This window comes from Stegodyphus dumicola, chromosome 12, assembly GCF_044657685.1.
Source record: "Stegodyphus dumicola isolate Sdum_Otavi_A_Nest chromosome 12, ASM4465768v1".
NCBI lineage: Eukaryota > Metazoa > Arthropoda > Arachnida > Araneae > Eresidae > Stegodyphus > Stegodyphus dumicola.
Genome location: NC_140779.1, coordinates 103,088,445 through 103,101,970, shown reverse-complemented (window position 1 = coordinate 103,101,970; position 13,526 = coordinate 103,088,445). Strand labels below are relative to the sequence as shown.

Below are 13,526 nucleotides of genomic sequence, written 5' to 3'. Positions count from 1 at the left end.
ATAGAATTGCAGAGACATGGCATCCAATAGAAGGTGATGCTATTAGTTTCTTACAATAGTAATCATATATTGCTGAGTAACCGTCAATGTTCCAATTTGCATGAAATGAAGTTTTATCAGAGTCAATGAAAGAGTGAATGGTGATATTCAAAAGACCTGGAATCTGTGGGAATGCAAGTCAGCAACTGGTTTTGCATGGAAGAACTCAACATGGTTGATAATAATGTTGTACAGTACAAAGTCCGAAATCTGGACCTTAAATCACAAACTTTTTTTTTTATTATTATATTATTAATGCTTTACACATGCACATGTGATTTTTCCTTCCATAATAAAACATATGGAGATTTTCACTTAAAATTCCAATTCTTAATTTCACTTGGGCACTAAATAAAATACCTCGTTATGGAAAAACAATCATGTAAGCATAAATTTGGGAGATTAATAATTTGGCTCCGTAGCTGAGTATTTACTATCATCTCAAACCGAAACATTCACCTATTTTATATCTCTGATACTGACCTGGCGAGTCATTATTTATTATATTTTGCTTTCATCACTGCATGTTTATCAATACATAACAGCTTGAGTAATAACTCATGCAGTGATGTCTAAACTTATTTTTTATGTTATTAATTGAATAACAAGAGTATGGCAACCTTTTATGCTAACTTTACGCTTGGCGATGATTATATATTTTTAAATGTTAACGAGGAAATATTCAACAAAATTTTTTTTTCATATGCTAAAAATAGATTTTGTTAATGAAACTCATAGGTCAAAAGATTACATTTAGTGCTATTTTAATTAAGAAGAACTGATATGTTATTCACCGTAAATCCAGAAGCGGTGACAAAATATGTCGGCATCGGACAGCAGGATTTAGGAAGACGAAATTTTTGGAATTTGGGGAAGCACCAAGCAGCGAAATTAAGGGATGAGAAGTTTTTATGATTTAGGGAAAGCACTGGGATCTAAAGTTTAGGCACGGTGGAAATTTAGAACTTAGGAAAGCGCTTTGTAGCAGAATTTAGGACCCGTTGAGACTGCACTAGGCAGTATTGAGTGCCGGCCAAAGCCTTAAGTATATGTGGGAGTTTAGTTATTCAGAACTCGGATTAGTTTGAAGCATGTGCATGAAATGATAATAATAATGATGTATTAGTTTAATAAATAACTAAACTAATGCAATTCAGGCTTAATTCAGTACATGATGGGAGCAAGACAAAATTTAGCAAAACAACTTGGCTTTTGTCACCAATCTTGTGATACACAGCCAATAATGTATAATGGATGCTATCAAGCTAGGCTAAAATTATCTTTACTGTTCTAAGGCATTTCAATTAATGTAGCAGACTGCGCTGCTCCCTGATCTTCTAATTTGATCCAGCTTATTATTTTTTGCAGACTGTTATTATTACGGCAATTTTATAAAAACTGAGCTTGAACTTAGAGTATGTTGAAAAGAGTTGCCAAAGGATCTACAAAGCAAAACCATATTTCGATGTCCATTAAACAAAAAATGGAATTGCTGCAAAAAAACGGATAAAGGCATATTCGTCTCAAAATTATGCAAAGAGTATGCCATTGGAAAGTCCACTGTATATGACACAAGAAAAAAGAAAAAGGAATTTTTTGTGGAAGCATCTTAAACAACTTACATTGGAAGAAATGTTTAATAAAGTAAACAAATAAATGTTAAGCCTTTTTTTTTTTTTTTTTTTTTTTTTGTAAATTTTGATACTCTTTAGATCATAATTGTTCTCTCTTTCATATTTTTAATTGTATAATTTCTGCATGCCATCTTGGAAGTTTTAAATTGATGATCTATTATCTGGAATCGCTGAAGTCCCGACCGGTCTGGATTTCGGACTTTGTACTGTATATATATCAAGTGAGTACCGAGTTCTTCAAAAATACCACAACAAGGTTGCCGCAAGACACCAGCATAAGTTGAACGTAGTTCATCTGGCAGCAGAAAGCTGTAGCTCAGGGTAAAAAACCTCAGAAGCTTTTTTAGAAGTAACTGCCAAATATTTACTTTCAAAAATAAAGAAAAATTAATTGTATCAGTTAACCACCAAAGTAGCCAATCCTTCTTCATTAACACATAAGTAGAAAAATTATAACTTACTTTTATCCTGAAAATGTATTGTGCAGCTTATTAATTTTATTTGATGATTTTTAAAACTGTATACTAAGAATTAATAATTATATGTTTTTCAATTTTTCTTAGATGCTTGCAAAGTTGTCATGTGGTCTGCATAAACCTAACAAACAAACAATCCTGCCTCAGTCATCAGTTCAGTTACTGTATAATACTATAAAAGTCAGCAAGGTGTCAGTATAATTATTACAGTGTTTTCAAATTCTTTGTTTATTTAAAAATTTGTAATAGAATATTATTTTCAGTATGATTGAAAACATTTAATAATGAACTGTAATTCTTTAAGAAATATTTGTAAGTGTATCATCGTACATGAAACTGAAGAAAGTACTTTTCTTTTAAATGTATTTTTATTGTATCTCTATATTTTTATAAAATTAGCTTTATTTTTTAGGTTTACTTATGTACTAGCAGCTTCGCTGCAAGCCTTCGTCTGGCTTTTAAATGTACCAAAAAAAAAAAAAAAAATGGCTGAAGGGAACACCAAACGTTAAATTTAAAACCTGCGTAGAATTTTACTCTGCAGAACAACTTCATAAAATAAAAGTTATTATGTATAACAAAATTACAATGAAATAAGCAATATCCCTTAAATATTAATTATCCTAATAAATAAATTAACCAACTTCCCTTTGCAAAATCTTAAGAACTCAGATGGTATAAAGGAGGTTAAGAATTTTGTTTCCTAAAAAATTCACTCAAAACTTTTCAATATCTTAAAAACAGTGAAATGAGCCATAAATAACATAAAAGAATACAAAAAACAAAAAATTCTGAAAAGCAAAGTATAATTAATGATATTTTATCTTATATTTTCAAGAGAAAAAAATTACCATGAAATAAGATATATCCCTTAATACAAATATTAATTATCCTAATAAAAAAATTAACCAACTTTCCGTTGAAGAAAAAAAGATCATGCAAAACTTTTCAATATCTTACAAACAGTGAAATAAGCAAAAAATAACATGAAAGCAGCTCAAAAAACTTAAAATTCCGCGTAGAATTTTACTCTGCAGAACAACTTAAAAAATCAATAAAAATGTATTATATATATATATAAATGACAATGAAATATGCCAATCTCTTAAAAACAGTGACATAAGAAATACGATGAAAAATTGTTGCCAAACCCTTATTTCTAAAAGAATGAAACTATTCAAAATTATGCAATTTCATCAAAAATCTATCAACAACAATAAGACAGGAAATCTGTTGCCAAAATCACATTTTTAAAGATGTGAGATGTGAGAAATGTACTCGGAAGCTTCATTTAAAAAATTCTTTAAAAATACAAAATATTGTAATTTTTCCAAAATTCTTTTTGTAAAAGCAGTCACAAGGATGAAAGTTTAACGTGTCCAAAAATCAAAGAAAAATAAACTGTACATTTTTAAACATAAACGTTTTCAGAAGAAATCCCGTTGAAAAGGTGTTAAGCTCCCTTTGTTAAATAAATTTATATTTAATCGATTTATTGAAACACGAAATTTATTTTAAGTTCGTAAAATAGCTAAGTGCCTACATTTCATGACAATGTGAAAATGGAGTGCGTAGAATAAAATCTCGCTTTCCTATAGCCCATTATGTCTCAAAATGACACGACTTCGTCACAAAACATAAAATTAAAAAAAATTCTAATTTTGAAAAAAATCGCTTCGAGTTGCACTGGCTCTTGTCTAAATGCACTTATGTACCAAATTTCGTAGCCGTGGGTCTATTAGCTTACGCGCAGCGCGAACGAAAGACACACACCCACAGACTCTATACTACTATATGTAGAGATCTTTACTATATGTAGAGATTTACAGGTTTAAATTTTTCTTTAATATATTGATTTTTAATGTAGCCGAAATCTTGGAGGGAAACTAGGTGAAGAAGTGACTAAAAAGTTCAATGCCAAAACAATGGGAGATTTGTTCAAAATATCAAAATCACAATTTATTAATGCATTTGGAGAAAAAACTGGGTAAGTAATTATTGTTGATTTTGTTGTTTCCTTAAAAGTTAATATGTTTAAAAAATTAAAGTTTTTTTTTTTTTTTTTTTTTTTTGAAGGTGTTGGTTGTATAATATCTCTCGGGGAATCGAAAATGAACCTGTGATTTCGAGGCAGTTGCCCAAGTCTATCGGTTGTGGCAAAAACTTTCCTGGGAAAGGAGCCCTTTGTACTAAAGATCAAGTATACATCTAGATTTCAACTTTGTTTCTTGAATGTATAAATAGTGCATTGTTAGAGTTTCTTTTTTTATATGTATGCTGTTTGAGTCGGGACTTGTACATCATCATGTAGAATTTTTTTATTTTGTGTTCTTCTAACTTCATTTATTTAGTCTAATGAAAAATGGTTGCTAGATGCCATTTCACAAGTGTGTGTATTTTATTCTGATGAAGATACAGTAATTTTAGCTTATGAATGTTTGATGAGACATATAATTAAACACAAAATTTTATGAAACATGATGACGCATGTAATTAACCAGATTAAAAATTTTTTATGAAATAAATATGTATTAGAACTTTGCAGTCAGGAATCAATATTCTGGGAGAGAATTGATATGATGTATGAAAATAAATATTGTATTTGACGACATATAAGACGCATTTTTTTTTCCTAAATTTGGTCTCAAAAAAGTTACCTGCGTCTTATACGTGAAGGACACAGGTTAACTTTCAATACTGAATGCTATTTTTAGCCCAGATAAAGATCTAGACACACATAACTTTTTCTACATCTACATGTGTGTGGCCTTTTAAATAAGGGTGCGTCTTATATGTCGTCAAATATCGTACGTCTTTTTTTTTTTTTCTTGTGGGGCAGAGGAGGCTGACGACTGAGCATTCTGTAAAGAAAGAATAACGACTTTTCCAAGCTTGCAGATTGTCCATTGTTATTGCTTCCCAAAAAATTAGTGTTTTAAACGATATTAGTATACTTTAATTGTTGATTTCAGAACTTTTTCTTTTGATACATTTGCCATCTTGTGTTATTTCAGCTGACTATTCATTAATACTAGGTGGATATTTTACATTTTTAAAAAGAACAATAAAATATGTATGTTTACTTGTACGAATTGTCACATGTGCATAAACTGTGTAGTCAAAGTATATATTTATACTTTGACTGTTTTTTGCTTCTAACTGTAACAATCTGAACGTGTGATATATATATGGATGTTACTAGTATGTTGCCAGTAAGAAAGAAGACATAATTGCAATTTAAGATTTTTTTTTGTATGCGAAATATTTTATTAAATTGTATACTATTAAAATTTTTAAAATTGGGTCATACAAAAGATTTATCATGCATGTAATTATTTAGGAAAATTTATTGTTAATAACAGCTTTTCTGCTAAAAGTTACCACTAAAAGGAGGACAAATATATTTTTTTCCTTTCAAAATTCTGCATTTTTCAACAGTTCAATTATCAGTATTAAAGCTTTTATCATCATTTAAAGTATAATAATTTCATAGCTAAAACAACTTTTCTTATATATGTAAATTGTGTAACAGACTACAGTGTCACCATGTGGCAAAGTTGTGCTGTTAATTGTCAAGGATTATCAGACTCAAGCCACCATCAGTCCTGAAAGAACAAGTAGTACATTCCAGTGTTTGTTGTTCTGTTGCAATCACTAATGATTGAATAGCCTGAATAGAGCTCACTGAAGTTACTGGTGACAGTAAATATGTTGATATAGAATTGTGTTATTTTTCATAATATTGCTACATGAAGTGACAGTACATGCCATATACTAAAAAAACTATGGAGTGAAAATTTTAAAAAAAGAAAGAAAATCGGAATGGATCCACTTTTAATGTAGCACCAGAGGATTTGTTAAGGTTTTTTTTATGTTGTTGCTAAGCTCGCAATTTACTAATCTTGTCTATGTCTTGGACCCACTCCTGTTAACACAACCCCCCCCCTTTTAGCTTTATTAATAAATGTTGCTTTCTTCACACTTATGCCACATAAATTTTTATAGCAAAATTACAAAATTTTTAAAAGCATCATATGTTTAGAATTCCTGATAAACTGTTGCCATGCATTTTTCTATTTTTGTCAGTCTTTTCGTAGTTCATCATTCCAATGATGAATTTTGAATCCAAATTGATTTACATAACTTTTCTGTCTTTTTATTATTAACTTTTTGTGTTTTTTTAACTTTTATTTGTTAAGTTTCACATTCTTTGCATTTACACCACATGAAATTCAATAGCAAAATTGCAAATGCGGATAAGAGTTTTACTGTTGCCATACATTTTCTTATATTTGCTATGCTATTTCTTTAAAAACTAGCTGCTTGTGTGGCCAGCTACCTAAAATAGTTATCATAAAAGAAGAAAATTTATGTAATGATTTTTGTGAATCCAGGTAGTGTAATGTTAAAGTTAAATATCTTAGGCTTAAAAAAACTAATGTAGCCTGGGGAAGATGAAAGCATTTTAAATAATTATAAGATAAAATCATTTTATTTCCAGCATTGGCAAACAGTGCTTTCAAATAGGCAAGTTTGTTGATTAAAAGATAAAAATTTTTTATTTCAAACACTATTGCCACTGCTCGTTTTCAGATTGCAGAGTTTGTTAGTCAAAAATTCATTAAATTTGTAACAAAATCTAGAATAAATAATTAAAAAAAATTGAATTTCAAAATTTGCACTTCCAGGGAAAGAACTACCAGTATTCTTAATTTGATGTCCCTGGCTGATATCGTTTTCCCACGATACATGCATAGATTTTTTATTTATTAAATTTCTTTAAAGATAATAAATGGTGATAACATGGCAACAATTTGTAAAGTGATATGGACAGAAAGGGAAAGTTCGAGACTAATAGCACCTCCGATGCTAAAAAGTTGTTATAACTCACCTAAAATGAAAGCTTAGCGTCCATTAATATAATTTTTATTTTCAACAGCTAGCCAGTTGCTGCTATTTTCCTCTTTTGTTTTTATTAATTTCTAAAACAATAACTTAATTTCTTGACTTTGTCAAACCTTTTGCAAAATATTTGATTTAGGTATTTTTAAAATAGAATACAAAATGCAAAAGTACCATATTTGTTGTTGCTGATTGAATACTTGTGAATTATAAGTAAAATACTTTTTTTAAATTTATATGCATTCTTAAAAATACATATTTTACAAGAATTTTAAATTTGTATTTTAAGTTTTGTATTGGTGCTTATTAATGAATGCTAAAATGCTGTTTCATTTTGTATACTTATTTATATCTGTGAGTATAAATAAATTATGCAGGTTTTTCAAAATATTTGCTATTCACTATTAGTTTATAATTTAGGTTACTCACTGGTTAACACAGCTGGCAAGTGAAGTGGAAGAAAGACTGCTGAAAGATCAAGAAAATGTTAGTATAGTTCTTTAGGTACTTTCTGATTATGTGCACCCTCACTGAAAAATCATCGAGAAAAAGTATTTATGTGGCAACTCATAAATGTATGTATCACATGTGTGTTTTGGCTGGTGCACAAAGCTGATGTGCGGATGCCAAATTTGTGCAATTCTTTTTTTTTTTTTAATGAAAACAGATCATTGTCTATTAAAAAAAGGATTTCACAAAAAAGTTGACTGTTTTAACAATTCTTACATTTTTAATTTTACTGATTTATTGTTCTTTTATGAAAATGTTAGTAAACCACCATTTTCAAAATGGCTACTGCCTTCAGAAAAATTAGTCATCAGTAAATTTGCTGCTGCTTTGGTGTAGGTATGAATAATCAGAAAGTACTCTTTTTATTATTATTTTAATGGAAATATTTATCATCAGTTAATTAAGTAATAACTAAATGTTGGTGTTAAAAAGATAAAATTTGGATTTGTTAAGTAATTGGTCTAATGTTGTATGTTTACGTGTAATATTAAAAAAAAAGAAAAAGAAATATTTTTTGAAATAAAGATTCATTAAATTTGCTAAAATAAGTATATCACCATGCAGTTAAACTCGTATATAATTGAAAGTTGATCTGTGATTAATTGTAACTGTTTTAAGATTATTTCCTCTCCTAGAATCGAAGAATTGCTCGTTTGCTAACTGTAACAGCTCGAATTCGTGGGAGTAGTGGATATTCAGTCATTTCAAGATCTTGTCCTATTCATATTTACAAAGCACAAAGACTGGCGCATGATGCACTCATTACAATTCAGAAGTTGAATACTGCTCCTGCTTCAAGTGATCAGTGGTAAACAAAGCAGTTTTAGTGTGCATAAATTGTTTAGTTTTTAAATGAAATGAATTTTGCTCTATAGCTTTAAATTTTTTAATAGGTCACCAGCAATTAATAGTTTGTCCATGTCAGCAAGTAAATTTGAAGATAAAATTGATAACAGCACAAGTGATATACAGTCTTTTTTTGTGAATACCAAACAGACTGGTGAAAATGTAAAAAGTATTACCGATGAGATACCTGAAGCAGCTAACACTTCAGTGGCTAGTGATACAAATGAAAACAAAAGTTTCAACCCTCCTGACGCCAGTGTGATAACCTCATCCAATTCTGATTTGAATTATACTGTATTATCTCCTAAAAAGACTATTTCAAGCTTTTTCACTAAAGTAGTTAATAATGATAATGCAAGTAGTAGCAACATAGATAGTATGAGCATAAACAACAAATTTCAAAATCAAATAGAAAATAATTTTTCCGATATTGATCAGAATGATTCTGATGGTGGCACAGAAAATAATATCAGGTTTACATCTCATGATAGGACAGAATTTGAATTAAAAAATGAAGAAATTCAAGAAAGTGCATCTAAATTACAAGAACCAGAACCTGCTGCTAGTAACTCTAAATATGTGAAAGGTTTTTTTGCAAGAAAACTTGAAGAGCGTATTTCCAGCAAGCAAGTTCAGCATTCATCAAATACAAGCACATTAGACAATAAAAGTAATTCCGGCAAGGACAAAATTTCTTTTGACATTTCTTTCTCTTCAGGTACTGTAAGACAGGAATCTGGTTCTAGCTCTCGTGGTCTTTTTACTGAAACTGGTGAATATTCACTTTCATCTAATAATGATCCATATTCAGATTTGGATCCAGAGTTAACTAAAATATGTGATAAATGTAATCAGCATATTCCAATTTGGGAAGATGAAGAACATTTAGATTATCATGTAGCTTTAGATTTGTCTAATGAATTTGCACAAGAACTTGCATCAAAACGCAAAAATTCTACAAATTTTTGTAAAAGTGTTGGACAGAATTCTAAAAAAACTATGACTAAAAGGAAAAATTCATCAAAATCTTTGTCTAAGTCTAAAAAAGTTTCTGTGCAAAGCAATACTCTTGATGCTTTTATTAAATCTTGAGTTTTTAAATTTTATTGGTCATACTAATCATGATTGACATAATTATAAATATCATAACTGGTGATTTTTAAACTAAAAATATGATTATTAATAATTATAATGTATCTATTTTTTAAATCATTTATAGATAACTCTAAAGTCTAAATAGACTCTAAATATTGTGGGGGGAGTATTTATATGTCATATTGTATATCAATCCTTTTTTTAATTGGATGTTGTAAAAAGACAAATATGTAACGATAAAAAGCATGTGAATATTGTAAATACAAAACAATAAAAATTGCTAAACTATGTCTCTCATTTAATTGGTAGAAAAATCAGTTGTGATAATTCTATATTATGTATATAAAGCTTTAAACCAATAACACCTCCACTTAAGTACCCTATGGTAGTGGTCTTGAACTCAAATTGCCTGTGGGCCGAATGAATGCACAATCTTAAAGTAGCTGATGGGCCTAAATATTTTTTAGCAAAACAAAAAAATTAAACCAAATTTTAAATTTCACTTGCTGAATATTATTAAAACATTGTTGCGTTTTCTTTTCTGACACCAGTTGTTATGTTATTTTCTTCCTTCACGTTCGTACAGGGTTTATGTGGATTTGGAGTGAATAATGTCAATACTACCTGATGGAATATTGAAACACACTTTAATTAGACAGTATTAATCAGGATAGCTCCAAAGTCACTTACAGTCGTCGAAAATCTACTATAAACATGCTGACACAATCAGCGACACAGCTTTCAGGTTATCAAGCTATCACGGTGGAGACAGCTTCACTGCAAAGCACCAGAGCACAGCTCCCGACTCTTCAGTTTAGCCGTTCCCGGAGCTCAACGTACTCTCGAGACTCTCCACACTACAACTCGCAATGCACAGAGCACAGCTCCTGACTTTTTGGTTCAGTCGTTCCTGGAGCTTGATGCACTCTGTCGACAATGCACTAACCGCGATACACTAAGAGTCTCTTCGATGCACTCGACAACCAACTCAGCACGAGACACTCGCTCAATGACTGACTATCAGCTCACTAGACAAGGCACACACTCTCACTGACTGAAGGCCAGCAGGGTTTATATAGTTTTCAGCTTGTGTTCGAGAACATTCTGGGCTAAACTGGTAAGAATTCGTTCCAGAAGATTCTCCAACCGTCCATGGTATATCGCCAATTTTGTCACCAAATTAGTGATTTCTCGCCAAATGTGGCAACCTTGTCTTCTTTTGGTATTTTATGGCAACCCTAAAACTGCTTTGCGGGGGTGAAGACATCACCACACCTGTACATTTCTAACAATATTAATAATAATAACACAGAATTCAAATTTGTTTACTTTCTGTCTGAAGTTTAAATGTTGGTACCTGCAAGAAATCTATTGGTTATGCTTTATAGTTCAAACATATTAAACAGCAAAATGTTAAATTTTAAACTGGCATTTATTTCAAATAATTTCAGTACACTGAATTAAACACCAAATAACTTACCCTTAGCCAGGAATTTGTGAATAATATAGCATTATAAGTGTCGAGCTAAATTTACTAATTGTACCAATGTGGAAAAGTCTCTCATCTTATCCTAGTCATGTGGCAGCTGGTATACTGATTAGTGACCTTGACTGCCATACCAATGGACCCGAGTTTGAATTTATAGAAAGTATTTATATTTGTAAGCATATGGCATCTGTATGGAAAGGACACTCCATATACACCGACATGAAATCCTCTCAAGAGGTTAGTTGTAGGGTAAGAGAGGTAGGAAATGCTTGGACTCCCCCCTCCGAGTGTTCTTTCTGAGTAGGGGGCAAACTGCATAGTTAGTATGGGCAGGACGATATCTGCATGACCAATGATAAAATTCTAATGTTCTACCTATTCCTATACAAGCATGCAGTGACAGAGAGAAGACCATTATATTTTTAAGAAATGCCCAGCTGCGGTAAGATAGTTTCCCTGCAAAGCAAGTTTAGGGTTGCTAAAAAGTGGCAAGGGAAGGCATGGTTTCCATATTTGGCGATATGCCATAGACAGATGGAGAACCTTCTAGAACGAATTCTTATCGGTTTGGACCAGAATGTTCTTGAAGGCAGCCCAAAAGCTATATAAACTGCCTGTGTATGCAGTGAATGACTTATAGTCAGCGTCTCACAGTCTATCAAGTTGATTGTCAGTCGAGTTGGTCGGTGAGTGCATTGAGAGTCTCTTAGATGATAGTGAGTTAGTACCCCATTTATCTTTTATCCATTAGAGTTTTATCTTGAGTGTGTTGAGCTCTGAGAATAACCGAACCAAGTCGGAAGCTGTACTCTAAAGCTTATCGTCGAATGCAGTGTGTAGAGTCTCGAGAATGACTGAAATGAGTCGAGTGTTTTGCCGTAAAGCTCTCTCCACCATTGTAGCCTGAAAGCTGTGTCACCGATTGTTTCAGCAAGCTTCTCGTAGTTTTTGGCGACTGTAAATGTGTTTTGGAACTGTCGTCAGTGAACCGAAGGTTCAGTGGAAATGGGCAACCGGTTAAAAACTATCCCAGTAAGAGCAACATTTTTCAAATGTTGACGAGCATAATACTAGAAAAATCAAATGCAAGTCCAAAATTAACGTGAACAAGTAAGTCGATGTTGTTGACAAGAATTCTAAAAATAAGCACCAAGGACAGGCAAATGATATCCACTTCTGAAGGCTAGTTAAAGCTGAGTGAGTAGCTGGTGGAGAACTTGGGAAGAGCAGCATACGTGGTGCCATCTAATGACCATTCCAGGAAGATCTTGAGTCTGGGGAGGAGTAAGAGCAGTCTTTGGCCAAAGAGGAGAAAGGTGATGATAGGTGGGCGAGAGTTCTTCAGTGTGCAAGAGGGAGGGAGTTCTTTTCATTGCCAATTTTGAAAAGGTAGCCGAAAGTAAGGGGAGGGGTTAACCTGCTAGATGAGAGTTATTAACAATTTAAGATAATTACTGAAAATTACAAATAATAGATGATTGACGAGTTAACTATTTATTAAAATAACCAATTAATTAGTGTTTGAGTTATTTGATTCTTCAAGCAATAGAAATAATACATAATTTTTTTTCTTTTTTTATATATATATATTTTTTGTATTTGCATTTCTTAACACATTTAGTTTTTGGTTGATAAGTAGTGTTAATATTGAAAGGAATGCTGAAAATTGATTCAAGTTCTTTAATTGCATTGAAAAATTCTAGGAAGGCTGACGGAGAGTTGTTTGGAAATTTTTTAATATGATTGGATTTGGATGTGGTGGGAATACGGTTAGACTGATTTAAGTTAATTTCTGGCTGCTGAGGTTTTGATTTCTTGTGCTTTATTTAGAACTGCTTCAGAGTATGATTTTTTTTGATTGATTTGCATTAGTTGTTTCGGGTTTGGGGAATTTTAAACAACCACGATGACGCGGGATGAGAATTACTAAAATTTACACAGATTGGGTTTTCTAAAAATCATTTTTTGGGGTAGGATGAAGTAATGTCACTAATTTCTATGGTATCCATGTCGATCTGTAGTCTTCGAATTACAACTTTGATTGGTTTTTTGTGTTATGCATTGATGAGGTAGTGTTCAACTGTGTGATTTTTAAGATAAGTGGTGAGTGTTCTGTGGTCGTCAGAAGTGTTTGGAAAACACTCTTCTAAAAAATGTTACACTAAACTTCTTCGCTAACTTTAGTGTAAAATTTGGTAGAGGACCGAATGGTTGGAACTGTCCTGAGTAATACTGGCTAGTAAATTGTGTTTTCATTCTTCAGCAAGTGTTGTCATTAATCACTCCAAATCTGTAAACCCATGCAGAAACACAACAATATCTTTTTTCCTTCAATAGCAGTCATGCATATTATGTCCAAAGTTATAAACACCATATTTGCAACAAATGCATGATTGGAAATGGCTGTGAGTTTGAGACCACTGCCCTATGGTATCATACAGTATGAAATGATATACATTCAGCTTCCGATTAATCAGACTAAAACTGGGAATGCCATCCTATTTACAGTTTTCTGTAAAATATGGTTATTTAATG

The 13,526-nt window shown here is 31.6% G+C and overlaps 1 protein-coding gene across 2 annotated transcripts in view; it reads left to right on the top strand.

Moving 5' to 3' along the window:
• Positions 1-9,790, top strand: part of PolH (DNA polymerase eta) — a 29,355-nt gene extending 19,565 nt beyond the window's left edge. For both annotated transcript variants that reach the window (XM_035356921.2, XM_035356922.2), the window contains exons 6-11: positions 2,237-2,340; positions 4,017-4,136; positions 4,226-4,349; positions 7,472-7,537; positions 8,197-8,369; positions 8,455-9,790. In XM_035356921.2, the coding sequence (XP_035212812.1) occupies positions 2,237-2,340; positions 4,017-4,136; positions 4,226-4,349; positions 7,472-7,537; positions 8,197-8,369; positions 8,455-9,499 (1,632 nt within the window). In that variant the 3' untranslated portion in view covers positions 9,500-9,790. The remainder of the gene's footprint in view (positions 1-2,236; positions 2,341-4,016; positions 4,137-4,225; positions 4,350-7,471; positions 7,538-8,196; positions 8,370-8,454) is intronic.
• Positions 9,791-13,526: the final 3,736 nt, after the last annotated feature.